General features: G+C 45.9%; 1 protein-coding gene across 1 annotated transcript in view; it reads right to left on the bottom strand.

Moving 5' to 3' along the window:
* vps13b (vacuolar protein sorting 13 homolog B) overlaps positions 1–14,643 on the bottom strand; it is a gene marked incomplete at its 5' end in the record, with an annotated part of 310,239 nt that overhangs the window by 141,412 nt on the left and 154,184 nt on the right. Inside the window, 4 exons of the mRNA XM_079226893.1 lie at positions 68–239; positions 4,679–4,882; positions 10,199–10,416; positions 12,377–12,611. Coding sequence (XP_079083019.1) covers positions 68–239; positions 4,679–4,882; positions 10,199–10,416; positions 12,377–12,611 — 829 coding nt within the window. The remainder of the gene's footprint in view (positions 1–67; positions 240–4,678; positions 4,883–10,198; positions 10,417–12,376; positions 12,612–14,643) is intronic.

Genomic DNA, 14,643 nt, shown 5'->3' with positions numbered 1-14,643 from the left:
AGAGATTCATTCTATTTGAAAAGAAAACAAGAGCAGCATCATGTGGAGGTTAAGTAGGCTACTGTACCCGTCTTTTTGGCAGCTGGGTCGGGAGCAAACAGTTTGACTGTGACCTTGGGTAACATCCACTGCATCCAAAGGCTGACCTTCCCGCTGGTGCCTCCGATGCTGTTAGTTTTCTGCTCCAGGGTGACTGTGTCAGCAAACGGGCCGTCGTCTCCAGCCGGCACCGAGTCGCCCTAGGGAGCCGAGACAGGATCTGTTCAATCGGGGCTGGCGACAATAAGGCTGGGCAATAATCAAATATGATGATTTATCATGTTTTTGTGGAATTGTGATGAAATTATACATCAAGATTCCCCTCGAAATTGATATCAACAAGCACATACGGACTCAAACTTCTCAGAAAATAACTAACTAACTTCCACGTGAAGACTGTGGCATTTCAAAAAATAAAATCTCAAACAAATCGACCAACTGACGGGCAGAGAAATGTCTTGTCAACGTCAAAGCCATCAGCAACTTATTATTTTAGTTACGGGGACTGAATCGTCAGTTCACAGTTCACAGTTCACACAACAGTCAAACAGAGCAACACAAGAAATTACATTTTATGAAACCATACATGCACGAATCAACCTTCAATTTCAGAAGTGTGTGTCTGACTCTCAGTTGGTCTGTGTGCTTGTGTTGGTGTCCTGCCATGTGTTTGTGTGAATGTGCATGTGTGTTTCAAAGTGTCGTCGCCGTGCAAGTAGCCGCGACAAAGCAACCGCCTGCTTCATCTCTCCCGCCTTTTGGAGTGTAGATGACATCAGTGTCTGGTGAGCAGAGCTGAGCGACGTGGTGGTGGGGGGGGGGGGGGGGGGGGGGGGGGGGGGCGGCATTGTGTGGAGCTGTCACTGGTGTTAACCCCAAAACTAAGCCACCAGCACCCCACGTGACCGGCTTTCATTCACGTGCGCCAGGACACACACGTCTTGCAGCTTGGGAGAGAATAAGAAGTGAAGGGGGGGGGGGGGGGGGGGGGGGGGGGCTTCTGTGAGCTCTCGTCTCACTACGGGGGCTTTGGCAGGGCATTGAGGAAGACAGCACCGGGGGACAGTTTGTCTTCCTCCTGCTCTTCCTGGTTTCATCTGCTTCCCAAACATCTATCTGAGCGGCTGACTCGGCGAGTCAGAAGCCGGCAAATGAACGATATGGGAATCTGCCGCGCTGGCATGGCGGGGATTCACTCTTTCCCATCGCGGCGTGGTAATGACAGATCGTGTCATGGTTGTCGAGGCTGGCTGTGGTCGGCGAGATCATCAACCATCTGAATTAGAAACCCCACAGCTGCTGCTGGGCTGATTACAGCGTCTTAAAGAGGGCCCAGATGAGGGAACTATGTCCCTGCTGAGCATCTGGGGGGCTGACAGCAGAGCAATATACAGATATATATAAAACAATGCATGACAATGATATAAATAAATAAAAGATTATACTGATTAAAAAATAGATTCAACGCTACAGTGTGTCGGGCCGCTAGAAACAGATGGGAAGCATTATCTATTAAAGAATTTAAGATTTTCAATCAGAGAAAATGCACCAGAAACACAGGCACAGACCTGGCAAGAATGGAGGGCACTGAAAGCTCTGCAGGCATGGGGAATACAGTCCTGCACTGGATCAACTGTACAGTCTATACAGTACACTATATAACATGATTTTAAGCTTCATAAAACTCAACATGATGAAATTAAATACTCTCCATGTGGACCAAAATACCAGGAAAAACGTAATCACGTAATTCCCCCAGAACTAGCATTACTCCAGTCGAGTGTCAAGCAGTGTTTCCATGGAACCAAACAGCCAAGGTGTGTGTGTGTGTGTGTGTGTGTGTGTGTGTGTGTGTGTGTGTGTGTGTGTGTGTGTGTGTGTAATATGGGTGACTGGCACAGAGTAATATGAGCCAAGTAGTAATTGTGTTCAGTCAGTCTCAATGAGAGATATTCTAGTGTCAACTGCCATTTGGGGACTGATTATTGTTGAGTTGGAGTCAAAACACGGGCCTGTGTGTGTGTGTGTGTGTGTGTGTGGTTTGGATTGTTTAGTTTACAGTTCTGGCCGGTCGGTAGGATTAGACTCTGCAATGTCATGTGTGGAAACAGGAGCCAGCCGCTGGCGCTGTGGGAAGCTCAGACCACTGTGTACTGCCGTGGTTACGCTGGAGCATCGGACACCCGGCTGCTGCTGCTGCTCGCCAGCCAGAACCGCTGCTGTCACAAAACTCAGTCTCTGTTTTCTTTTTGACCAGGGGTCAGTGAGAAAAATACATTTTAACATGAGTGTATTAATTTTTTGGAAAAAAAAAAGATCTTTTGGCCTGATGTGGAAGAACATTGTCAATTGTAAACGGCAAAAAAATCCGCCGACATTTGGAGAAAACGAAATTAAGAATTTCAAGAGAATTCAATGTATAGCTTTTGTATATAATTTTAGACCACTTGGAAAACTCAAATTAAGAAAGGAAGTTGAGGAAAGCCTGCTTTCTCAAAAACCTTCCAAAACTGTACTTTTGCATGTTAAGATCACATGGTGTCAATGACAGTCAGTGCAAAACATCGCTAACAACTTCCAAAAAGACAAAGTTCATTTATGATTGACAGGAAATGCCGCCTCCTCCTCCTCCTCTCATGAAGGTGAGGCCTTGAAGAACACATGTGTGGCATTGGTAGAGGTGGGCTCTGCCAGATTGGGCCCCCAAACACACACACATTCTGAGAGAGAGAGAGAGCTATTTTCCCACACCTCCACAAGCCAAGCTGTAAAGTATACAGTTTAATTCCTGGGCCCCTGCGGCATAAACGGCCCGAGGATCCCGGGGTTTATTTTCTTTGCAGAGTTTGTCTTCGCTCATCAGAGAGACCCAAACACTGGAAGACAACAGCAGGCTGGGAGGTGTCGGAGGAAGACGGAGGGAAGGGGCCCGATCCCGGGCACGAGAGGAGAACGCTTTCGGGACAGGGATGAGAGAAGATAGAGCGAGAGGCAGGTCAAAGCTGCAACCAGTGGACTCTGGTGTATCATATATACATGTCACAGAATAGTGTGGACTCAATAGCTGAGGAGGGGGTCTGCTGCCACTAGTGCTGAGACTTATCAAAACAGCTCCTACATTCTTGCTCAATCACCCAGCCTCCCAGAGGACTAAACACTTCTACCAGTGTTTGTACTTAGGTAAACAGTGACAAGTGGGCTGTCGGGGCCCCCCGGTGGCCTTGTTACAGACCGGACTGTCGCCCCCCCCCCCCCCCCCCCCCCCCCCCCGCTGCTGCCGAACTGAACCGCTGCCGCTTGTGACGCAAGAACACACGCGGAAACAAACGCAGACACAGATGCACGTGGACGTACGAAGCACTTTGTTTCCCCCGCTCCGTGTGTGTGCGGGTGTTCTCACACGGACACTTTATTGGCTCCCGGGGCGGTATGCCGTGACCACCAGGGGCCTGTCAGCAATGCGAGGCCCCTGGTGGTCACGTTGCATTAAATCCCCGGGCTAGGTGCCAGCGCTTAACAACACAAACACTCATCAACACCGTCATTTTTACGACTTCACACGAACGTACACATCCATATTACACGAGACCCCGGTGGCTAAGGCCCCCAACGGCCCTGGACCCCCAGCGAGTCACTGCTGCTGCTACTGTACTAACAAGAGAAGAAGAAAAAAACCTCCTGCCACATTGTCAAAGCCAAGAGTAAGCATCACTGAGGGGCAGAGAGGGCCTCCTAGAAACTCTGAAGCGCTCCATCGGCTTCGCTCATACCTGCACGCACTGCTCCGGGTTTGATATTCTATCCCAGCAAAAAATGTAAATACAGGTTATTGTTTTCCCTAAATTAAGAGGCTAGGTTTATACTCAATCAAGCCCCCAGCTTACATGAATCAAACAGAGCTCACAGCCTATCTGGAGTATCTGTTCTGGGTAAGAGAAACAAAGAATGTACCAAACACAAGCACTGATGAGATTTTTCCAGCTTTGAAAATCCTTCCCAAACAAAACAGATTTCTTTTCAGACACATTGCATGCGTTAGCGCTGAGTCAACTCCTCGAAACAATAAGTTACCGCCCCGACCGGACACGGTGCAGCTCACATGCATGTCTGTCCGACATGCCATCACTTCCTTCTTTGTATCCTGTTAGACGGTTGTGTGAAATGTTCTTAATTAGCTAATTAATTCAGTTACGGGCAAAAGATCACAGTGTCCTTTGATCTTTTTAAAATGTGTTCAACCAAATTTTGGGCATTTGTGCAACATTTGGAGAAATTCACTCAAGGTGTTGAAGAGATTGGACAGGACGGATGGATGGATTAGCCAGAAACAGAATGCCTCTGGCCACGGCGTGGAGACATATGAAATACAATATTTTCAATTACAATATACGGGAGAATTATGTATACAACACGGGGTTAAATTACACGGGTTATTGCATGACTCAAAGCACAGAATGAATGACGACAGTTCAAAACTGGCCGATTCCGTGTTGTCGTGTGAAATACGGTGAGCAGCAGCAACAGTAAAATGAGTAAATATATAAATATTAACATAGTATAAATCCAAGCTTTGTTTTTAAGAAGAAGGAACCCCAACGAATCCCTCATAAAAACTCGTAACCGACCCAATTGAACGAACCTCGGTGGGGGAGCCAAAATCTGCAGACGGGCTGCAGGTGCTGGTGTCCGGCAGCGCGGTGCCGGCACTGCTGCGCACCGGGGACGACGGGGCGGCACCGGCGGGGGGTTCTGGGACGCTGGAGGTCTGACGCAGGATGCCGTGCCTCTGAAGACGAGCCCACGTGGAGCTCCAGCTGAGCAGGAGCTCGTACAACAGCTGGACCTGGAGGGACAGAAGCAGAGGCCCTTGAGTTGCAAGGCGGGATGTCGCTCTTCACACTGGCTGAGATGGGATCGAATGTACGGAAAAACCAGAACGCACACACACACACACACACACACACACACACACACTGAAAACACTTTCAAGACATGAAGTCTGCTGGCCAACTGAGTGCCTTAAAAGATAGACCTAGCGCACCACAAGACATCTTAATATTTGAAACCAGATTCAAATGTGCGTGTGCCAAGCTCTGACTCAAGCAGCTGCACCGGGGAGTTCTCATGTACTTCTTACTTCTGAGGCCATTAGCATGATTTGACTTGGCATCTTTGTAGTTATGTGACACTAAACCTAGTTAAAGTTGAGAGCTAAGGAGGAAATATTAGCCAGAAACGGACCACGATATCCATTCTCATTTCTTTCACTCTTTTGGACTTCGTGCCTGTCGTCCATCCTCATTTCAGAAAAGTCATGTGTTCGTGTGTTTAATGGACGGGTGATTATTTGCGAGGCACAGCGTGCTCATGCACATGCTTCACAGCGGAGATTTGTTATCCATAACAACAACAACTCCCAAAGAAACACCCACAGAGGAAAGTTGAGTTGTGTCATCAATTCCCCCCCAAAAAGAAAAAACTCACCACGGTTAGGAAAAAACGAAGGCTCGGCGTCAAGTGTTCTCAACTATTTATCATGTGTTCACATGAAGAGAGAGCCTGGGCTTTAAACAACAACAAAGCCAAAAACAAGAGTGGAAAACATGAGGGGAAGGCAAGGGAATGTGATGTGATGCTTTCAGTTATTCATGCGTTCACTCCGTGTTCTTTAGAGGAGAGGAGAGAAGAGAGAGAGAAGAGGAGAGAGAAGAGGAGAGAAGAGAGGAGGGAGAGAAGAGGAAAAGCGACGCTCTTTCACAGTGAGCTAATTTCTGGATTTCGAACACTTCGCTTCTGCAGCCAACTGAGCCTTCAAAAATAAAAAAGGTGCACGGACACATGATCGCACATGCGGATTCTCTCTCTCTCTCTCTCTCTCTCTCTCTCTCTCTCTCTCTCCCTCCCTCCCTCCCTCCTTCTCTCTCCCTCTCTCAAACACATACCCGTACAGGGAGGCGCTCCATAAATAAGCATAAATCAAAATATAAAATAAAAAAAAATACTTTACAGCTGGGCCATTTTCAAACATGTCCAGGAAGAGCCGCTTACGCCGATCCAGCGGCCGGCCAGGGTGAAGGGGGCCAACAGCTGTTTGCCATGCCGACTGCAGCGCCGGCAGGAGAGGCGCTGCTCCGCACGCCCGTCCTGCAGTCGGCCGCCCTGGACGTCCTACCAAAGCTCAACCAGGCCTACTGCACGATGAATGGAAGCCAAGAATGCCGAGAGATGAGAGAGAGGAAGGGCTGAGATGAAGGGTCATCACATGAGCTCTTATCTTTAGCAGAGTCTGGGGCTCAGTCGCTGCTTTCACTTTGAGACTTTTACTACATTTTACCCGTCAACTAATTCCTTTCATATTTGGTCTGTTCCTACCACACTCAATCCTTCATATCTTATCTTCCCTCTGCTCCGTCCTACACCTGCTCATGATATCCATGATTAGTGCAAAGTAGGGCCAGTGGGTTCATCTCAGCTACTGCTGTCAGGCTCGCACGCACGCACGCACGCACGCACGCACGCACGCACGCACGCACGCACGCACGCACGCACGCACGTGTGGGGGAAGTGCACAGAACATTGGGAGGGCTGGGTTTCTCCAAAGCCATCTGCGGATCTGTTCCTCTGCAGCAGTGCAGGCTGGAGGCTGAACAGAGGCTTCAGCAGTCATTCATAAAAACAACACGCAGATGAAAGACGGGCGCTGAGTGCTCCGTGTTCCTTTATCTGAGCAGCACGTTGACACACAAACTTCACAGTAAGTCAAATGTCGTTGAGTATACGTGGTAGCTGAGAGATTACTGTGTGTGTGTGTGTTCACTGAAATGTTGTGCAAAGGCTGCGTGTGTGTGTGCTCTGATTTCAAGGTGGTCCTGATAAGGTAAAGTGCAGCTACTATAGCCCATCCTCCTGACAGCCACATGAATCATCAGCCTCACTGATACTGATACACAGCACTGATGGAGACACTCCAGGGGAACACATGAATACATATCACCATGAAACGTAGACGCTTGATTGCTTACATTGAGACAATTATATTTATCTAGTTTTCTGAAATGTACACAAATGAGGCATAATATTATTAAATATGTGCTAATTTCTATACATTGCCAGAGCAGAAATCTGAACGTTGAAAAAAGCCAAGTTCATGTTTCTCTTCATCTACATATCATAGTAAAAGGTTTTAGATATATCTTTGCATCACTGCATAAATCAGACATTAAAATATTAAATTTCAGCATGTTTTTAGTAATATAATGTTGTATAAATCAGGCTGTGCATGATGTGTGTGTTCAGAATATAGAGAGGAATGAAACTGGAAAGTTTGGTGGATGTAAGAGCTTCTAAAGTGGAGATTTAAAGTTTGATTCAGAAATTTACAAAGATATGTTTTGTAAAATGACATGTACATTTTGAAGTGAATATAATAGAAAAATGAACCATGAAACTTCACCATTTCATTTCTTACATTAACACAATGATCTTTTGGATTACCAGTTTTCTATAATAGTACTCACATATGTAAATGAGGCTTTATCTAACGGAGAGTTTTGGTGAGTTTAGCACAAATCTACAGCCTGAAGGAAGAAGACATGTTCTGGAAGCTAAATAGAACAAAATCTCTCAATGAACTTGTGTGTGAAAACAACGTTCTTGCCTGTGTGGACTTACAATGAGAAGAGCACATGTTGGAAACACGCTTCACAGCTGCTAATCCTGTGTTTCTGCTTCTATGCATACATTATGCTTGCGTGTGCCTGGTCCATTCTTCTCTCGCTCTCTTCTAATGCTTACCCCTTTATACTCTTAAACCTTTCTAAGACACTTACCTCACTTCCATGTCTTTGCTGCTGTTGGACCCCTAATATGTTCTGAGAAATCCATTTAGAAACGGGCCTATGCATGTGTACAAGACCAAGCTCTTAAACATTAACACACCTGTAAAAATGTTAAATAAAGTTGAACAAAAAGGAAAAGATAAAAAGAACACCCCAAGGCTCGAGTGTTTCACCCCGGTTTCTAAAAATATCTTTGTTTGTGCCATGAAGTAATCCACATAGTACGGAAACTCTGATTTAATGTCACAAAAATGAAGTTTAGATGCCAGGAGAAGTTAAGAGGCCAAGCTCTTTGGTTTTATTAGTTGACTTTAAACGTATTCATGTTTCAAAACGCTGGATGTGACTCTACCACCCACACTCCTCCAGCCTCCCTGCACAGCTCTCATCTAACTGTCATGGCGGTATTTATCGTGCAGCAACTGTGCAGCGCTCTGACAACCTGTAGTAAACGTTCCCACAAATGGAGATGCTAATTAGAAAGAGGAGGAAGAAGTGTGGGGTCTCTTTTGTTCTGAAGTGGGTGGGGCTGCTCTGGCAATAGTTCTGAAAGAGCTGCCGCTTGACTTCAAAATGGTACAACACGAGATTATGAACAGCCGTGACATTACAAGTCAGATAGAAGGAGAGGAGAGGAGAAAGGAGAGGAGAAAGGAGAGGAGACGAGAAAGGAATGGATAAAAGGGAAGAAAGGAGAGGAGAGGAGAGAGGATGGTTTTCATTGGACCCAGAAACTAATAATGACTCATCATATAATCGCAATAAGCCCTCCCAGCTTTGCCAGACACAGGCACTCCATTTGAAAGGGAGAGCAGAGAGGAAGAAAGAAAAATACACTTTTCCCTTCAGAACCAACCAGCTCTCCTCATCCCTGGGAACGTTTTCACCACCACCGGATTAAGGCCTTTCATTTGTTTGTCTGGTACCAATTCCCCTCAATATCACCAGGGCTCATCACGGCGGTCAGAGACAGTTAACAATGCGACCACTGGAAAGGTCGCCCCAGTAAAGTGTTTACAGAGGAACCTAATTCAAGGCAGCCAATTCAACTGCGGAAAAAACAAACACATGGCACATGTAGGCATGTAGGCATGTAGGCATGTAGGCATGTAGGCGCAGTGAGAAACAACACGGAGACAAACCCTTTCCAATCGGTCCAAATTCATCAGGCTCTTGCTAAAACATGTGAAACAATGATGAGTCTTGCTCTCTTCGCCCAAACCTCCACATATTTGACCGAAGCAAACAAGGCAACACTCTCTTGTTTACGCTTCACTTCCCTGAACCTGATGCCGAGGAAGAAGAGGAGGCCGTTTGATTACTGAGTCAATCTATGAGAGAGAATCATGCAGGACCGTCCTGCCAGGGTGTGTGTGTGTGTGTGTGTGTGTGTGTGTGTGTGTGTGTATGTGTGTGTATGTGTGTGCGTGCGTATGTGCGTGTGTGCGTATGTATGTGTGTCTGTGTGCACATGTGTGTGCGTGCGTATGTGCATGTGTGTGTGTATGTGTCTGTGTGTGTGTTTGTGTGTGTGTACGCATGTGTGTATGTGCGTGTGTGTGTGTGTATTTGTATGTGTATGTATTTGTATGTGTGTTTGTATGTGTGTTTGTATGTATCTGTTTGTGTGTGTGTGTGTATATGTGTGTGTGTGTGTGTTTGTGTATGTGTGTGTATGTATCTGTTTGTATGTGTGTGTGTTTGTATGTATGTGTGTGTGCGTATGTGTGTGTGTGTATGTGTGTGTGTGTGTTTGTGTATGTGTGCGCATGTGTGTGTATGTGTGTGCGTGTATTTGTGTGTGTGTGTGTGTGTTTGTGTATGTGTATGTGTGTCTGTGTTTGTGTATGTGTGCGCATGTGTGTGTATGTGTGAGAGAGAGAGAGAGAGAGAGAGAGAGAGAGAGAGAGCTATTCCGCATATGCGATCATGTGTCCGTGCACCTTTTTTATTTTTGAAGGCTCAGGTGGCCGCAGAAGCGAAGCGTTCGAAATCCAGAAATGTGTGTGTGTCTGTGTGTGTGTATGTGTGCGCAAGTGTATGTATGTGTGTGCGTGCATATGTGTGTGTGTGTGTGCGTATGTATGTGTGTGTGTGTAGGTGTGTATGTATGTATGTATGTGTGTGTGTGTGTATATGTGTGTGTATGTATGTGTGTGTGTCTGTATGCATGTGTATGTTTGTGTGTGCGTGTATGTGCGTGCGTGCGTGTGTGTGTGTGTGTGTGTGTGCGTGTATGTGTATGCGTGTGTGTTTCAGGAGAGTCTCCAACAGGGAGGATGTGTATAACTACGCTGCAGCTCTGATGCAGCCTCACTGACCTGGGGGTTGGAGCCCTTGACGTGGACGGGCTGCAGGTCCACGTGGAGGCAGACCACGAAGGAGTGGCCCCCCTCGGAGCAGCTCTGCAGCTTGTGGGAGGTGACGGCCAGCGTGGAGGTGCAGCCCATGGGCTCCAGCAGGCTCAGGCTGCGCTGCTGTCCCAGCAACGTGTACACGCTGAACTGACTCAGGCTGACCGTCCACGGGAAGGCGTCACCTGGTGGGACAAAGAGGGAGGGATGAAGCGCTCGGAGGAAGAGAGTGAACATGTGCAACTCGGAGACGCTGGCAGAGATGGAGGGAGGAGCGGGGAGGAGGGGTCATGTGGGGGAGAAAGAGATCGAGCCGAGTCCTCGGGGTATCGAGAGGAAGGCTATGCATGTGTCTGCATGTGTCCACATTGGATTCTTCCTAATCCCATAGTGATCGTGGTTGAAGGAGCAGAGGATAAAAGTCATATCCTTTCCCATAAAGTCTTCACAATAAAAGTTTATTTTTATCTGCTTACTCTTCCTCCCCTGCAGTATGAGTGGAGTTTTATTGAAAAGCCACTAAAAGGCTGAGTTAATTCGGTAATCAACACATTTCCCTCTAACTTCTTCACAATAAAAGTCCCCCTTTGTTCTGTTATTTAAAAGTTGTTATATGAAACAGCAGGAAACAGGAAAAGTGAAACTGTGTTCCAAATCACATTCTTCGTATCTGTTTGCTGTTGTATGAAGACGTACGACAGCATTGCAGCTTGAACTTTGACCCTCTTGCTACTATACTCAGAGGATTGTGGGTCAGAAAAGCATGCTGGCTAGCAAACTGAAACGTGTGACTGGATACGGCACAACATGGTTATTTTTGGCTGCATTTGACGATGCATCGGGACATACTACATCTCTTTCTGTCAGTCTGCATATTGGAACACACAGCAGCTCTCAGGAGCCTCCTTTTTCATAAAAGAGCGGAACTTTACAGTTAATGTGTGTATATGTGTTTGTGTATATGTGTGTGTATATGTATGTGCGTATGTATATGTGTATGTGCGTGTATGTATGTGTGTGTGTGTATGTGCGTGTACATGTGTATGTGCGTGTCTATGCGTCTGTATACGTGTGTGTGTGTGTGTGTGTGAGTGTGTGTGTGTGTCGTGGCTCAATCGGAAGACAAAAGTTGCATTGACTGTAGCGTAAAAGAGAGATGGAAGACAATGCAGACTATATTTGGAAAAGTCAATTGATTGAAATAGCATAACGGACAGTCAGCAACACTGTGGCGTCTACACAATTCCATTCACTCACCTTTAAAACCTTTAAAACCTTTAAAAAGCCGATGACTTCACATGGGATGAGAGTGCTTCATGGAAAACAGTAAAGATTGTAGAAGGAGTGTCTATTCTAAACCTGTGGCTCTGAGGCAGGATGCCACACTGCAGAGCTTGGGCTCGTTCCCTTGCCAACCCTGGTAGAGCGATCGCAGGCAGAAGGGGGAAGAGCACATTTGCACCCTGGGCTTTGGACGTGAGAGATGAAGAGCTTTTCAAAGGGTAGGAATGAATTACGAAAAGCAAACGGGTTGTTAGTTTTTACGGCAACGTTGACAAGGCTGCTGATGTCACTGTTTTTCTCTCTCCGGCGTTTTTTTTAAATCTGTTTGCCCAATGCTGATGTCATTGAAGAGTTTGAGAGAAGGCCCCCCCCCCCCCCCCCCCCCCCCTTTTCTACTTCTTCCTGAGAGAAAACACTGAGTGTTGCTTAAGTCAACTCTACCCAGGTGTGCACGCCACATGTGCAAGATCTATCTCTCAAAGTTGCTCTGCTTAAGTTTGTTTGTCTTTTGTCATGGTAAATGAGTAGTGGTGGGTCAAAGGTTGGCTCAGTGTTGAAAAGGCCATAATGATGATGAATTCACATCATGTAGCCCATTGATATTATGAAAGCATTCATTTCAATTATTAATAAAAGCATGAGCAAAAGAGTTAAGTAGATTTTTTCCACCCATTAAACTGTATTTTCTAAGACTCCCATTTATAATGAACCTATCACCGTCATTGTTTTCCAAAGAACCACATTTTGTTTTCTCATTCAAGCTTTCAAATCAATCTTTTTTATTTTTTACTGGTCTTGAGTGATCTCCTCCCAGCATTTGAAGCGCTCTAATTAAAGTGGAGATGTGGTCAGATACAGTACCTTCCTCCAGGATGGACTTGGAGACCACGAAGGGGAGCTCCTGCAGCGGCTCCATGTACCTGTGGCCAGCGCTGAGGACGCTGACCTGCGGCAGGCACACCACCAGGGTCCCGGGCATGGAGGCCTGGTTGTGGTACCAGCTGCGGACGGTGCCGGGGATGTCGCCGCAGATGATGGTGCTCGGGGAGGGGAGGCTGTCGTTGGGCAGGAAGACGCAGCACGACTGCAGCTCCAGCTGGAGAGGGGAAACAGGAAGTCACGTTAATGGATCTTCCTCGTGTGTGTGTGTGTGTGTGTGTACAACTCTGAGTGTTGCTGGAAAAGACTGAAGATGCTTCATAAACCTTTCCTTGATTTGATGAAATGGAAAGAGTCGCTCCCACATGCAGGCTGTTTTGCTTGATACCAAACCCTGCTCTATGTTAGTATGACTGCGTTACATCCGGCTTTAGACAGTAGTATTTGCCTTCAAAAAAGGAACAAAAGTAGAACGTGAGACTTTGAATGCCTATTTAAAACAATGTGAAATTCTATATTCAGGAAACAGAACTCCTTTTACAACTTCAGGGACTTTTTTTGTTATAGTCAAATCTTGAACTTAAATCATATTTGAAGTATTTTTTTAACGGCTTCAAGAACCATTCCAGCTGTGTTGTGTCACGCATTTCTCTCTGTTCACCAAAGGAAAAAGAAATTTATAAGCCACTAGGTCAGTAACCAGTAGCAAGTAGCCAGTGAGGGTAAGAGCAGTGTCTTTCTCCATTCCACCGGGGCTGCACTGATTTAAAAGACCAGTCACAGACCAGAGAGGAGCGCAGGGTCCAGAGGCAGACAGCAGCGCGTGTGTGTGTGTGTGTGCGTGTGTCTCGGTTTCGCTACACTGCAAAATATGGTCCGCGTACAATACACACACAAAAGCACAAACACACAGCTGTCCTCCACTTGACAATCTGCATCAAAAGAAATATGCAACCTTCTGCTAATATCACAGACACGCACGCACGCACGCACACACACACACACACACACACACACACACACACACACACACACACACACACACACACACACACACACACACACACACACACACACACACACACACACACACACACACACACACACACACACACACACACACACACACACACACACACACACAAATGTTGGAGCGCCTCTGACAGGCCTGAATATGGCCCCCAGTTCTGGGAGGGAGTGAACGGCAGAAACTGAGAAAAGACACTAAATAAAAGACTGAGAGAGAGAGAAAGGGAGATGGAGAGATGTGGTTACACATTCATCTCACGCGGCTTCCTCTTTTAATTACTTTTGAAAGGGGAGGGTTTGAAATCAGAACACTTCTGCACACTGACACAAAAGGCTTTGGCCTCTTTTTTTTTTTTTTTTTTTTTAAAGAGACGGCACGCAGGGAGAAAATCCACTGCTTGGTCTGCTGCGGATCTTAGCGGGGTTAAGCCGTAAAGCGGGCCGACACACGGAAAGTGCCGGGCTTATGCTGTGACTCCGGTCTGCACCTTGAGCTCTCTGCCTGAGGCTAATGCGCTCCTGCTGGACATCTCCTCACATTAGTACACTCGCACAAATATCCGCCTGACACTGGCAGTCAGGGATTTATGTATTATGGAGCCTCAAATATTATTTTATTTGATCTTATCATTCCATTCTATTTTATTGTATTATCACTATTAAGTATGTCAGAAACAATACAATATATTATTACAAGTAACCAGTGAGATAATATTAATATTACTCGGTTTGTCTCAACAAACATCTGAAAGAAATTACCAAAAATTAACTTGAAACTAAGAAAAACAACATTTTCACTTTAAAGAAGCTGCAACCAGCAAATGTTTGGTATTTCTGTTTAATTGCTTCCATAAATAAGGCATCCAAACTGCCATTGATAAATGGTACAGTAAATGATAGTTTGATTCATCGAGTAATCATTTCAGGGTTTATTTAATGCAGAATCAGTACCAAAAGTAGTTCAGAAGTAGTATATCTCTCTCTATATATATATCTCTGCTTACACAAGTGTAAGATTAACCCTATTACTGTCACAGATAAATAACCATACTAAGTTCAACCATAACATGTAGAAAGTAATCTTATACTTCAACATTTGTTGTTTCAAATGGCTCATTTCAGAGCACACACGCTACCACAGACCAACTGTAAATGAGCTACTACAGGGACCCAAATTGTTTTAGTTCCCGTTCTGTGTCTGATGGTTGACTAAATCTGTC

This window comes from Taurulus bubalis (genome assembly GCF_910589615.1).
Source record: "Taurulus bubalis genome assembly, chromosome: 12".
NCBI lineage: Eukaryota > Metazoa > Chordata > Actinopteri > Perciformes > Cottidae > Taurulus > Taurulus bubalis.
Note: the sequence above shows the minus strand (reverse complement) of the source record. Positions and strands in the feature narration are given on the sequence as shown.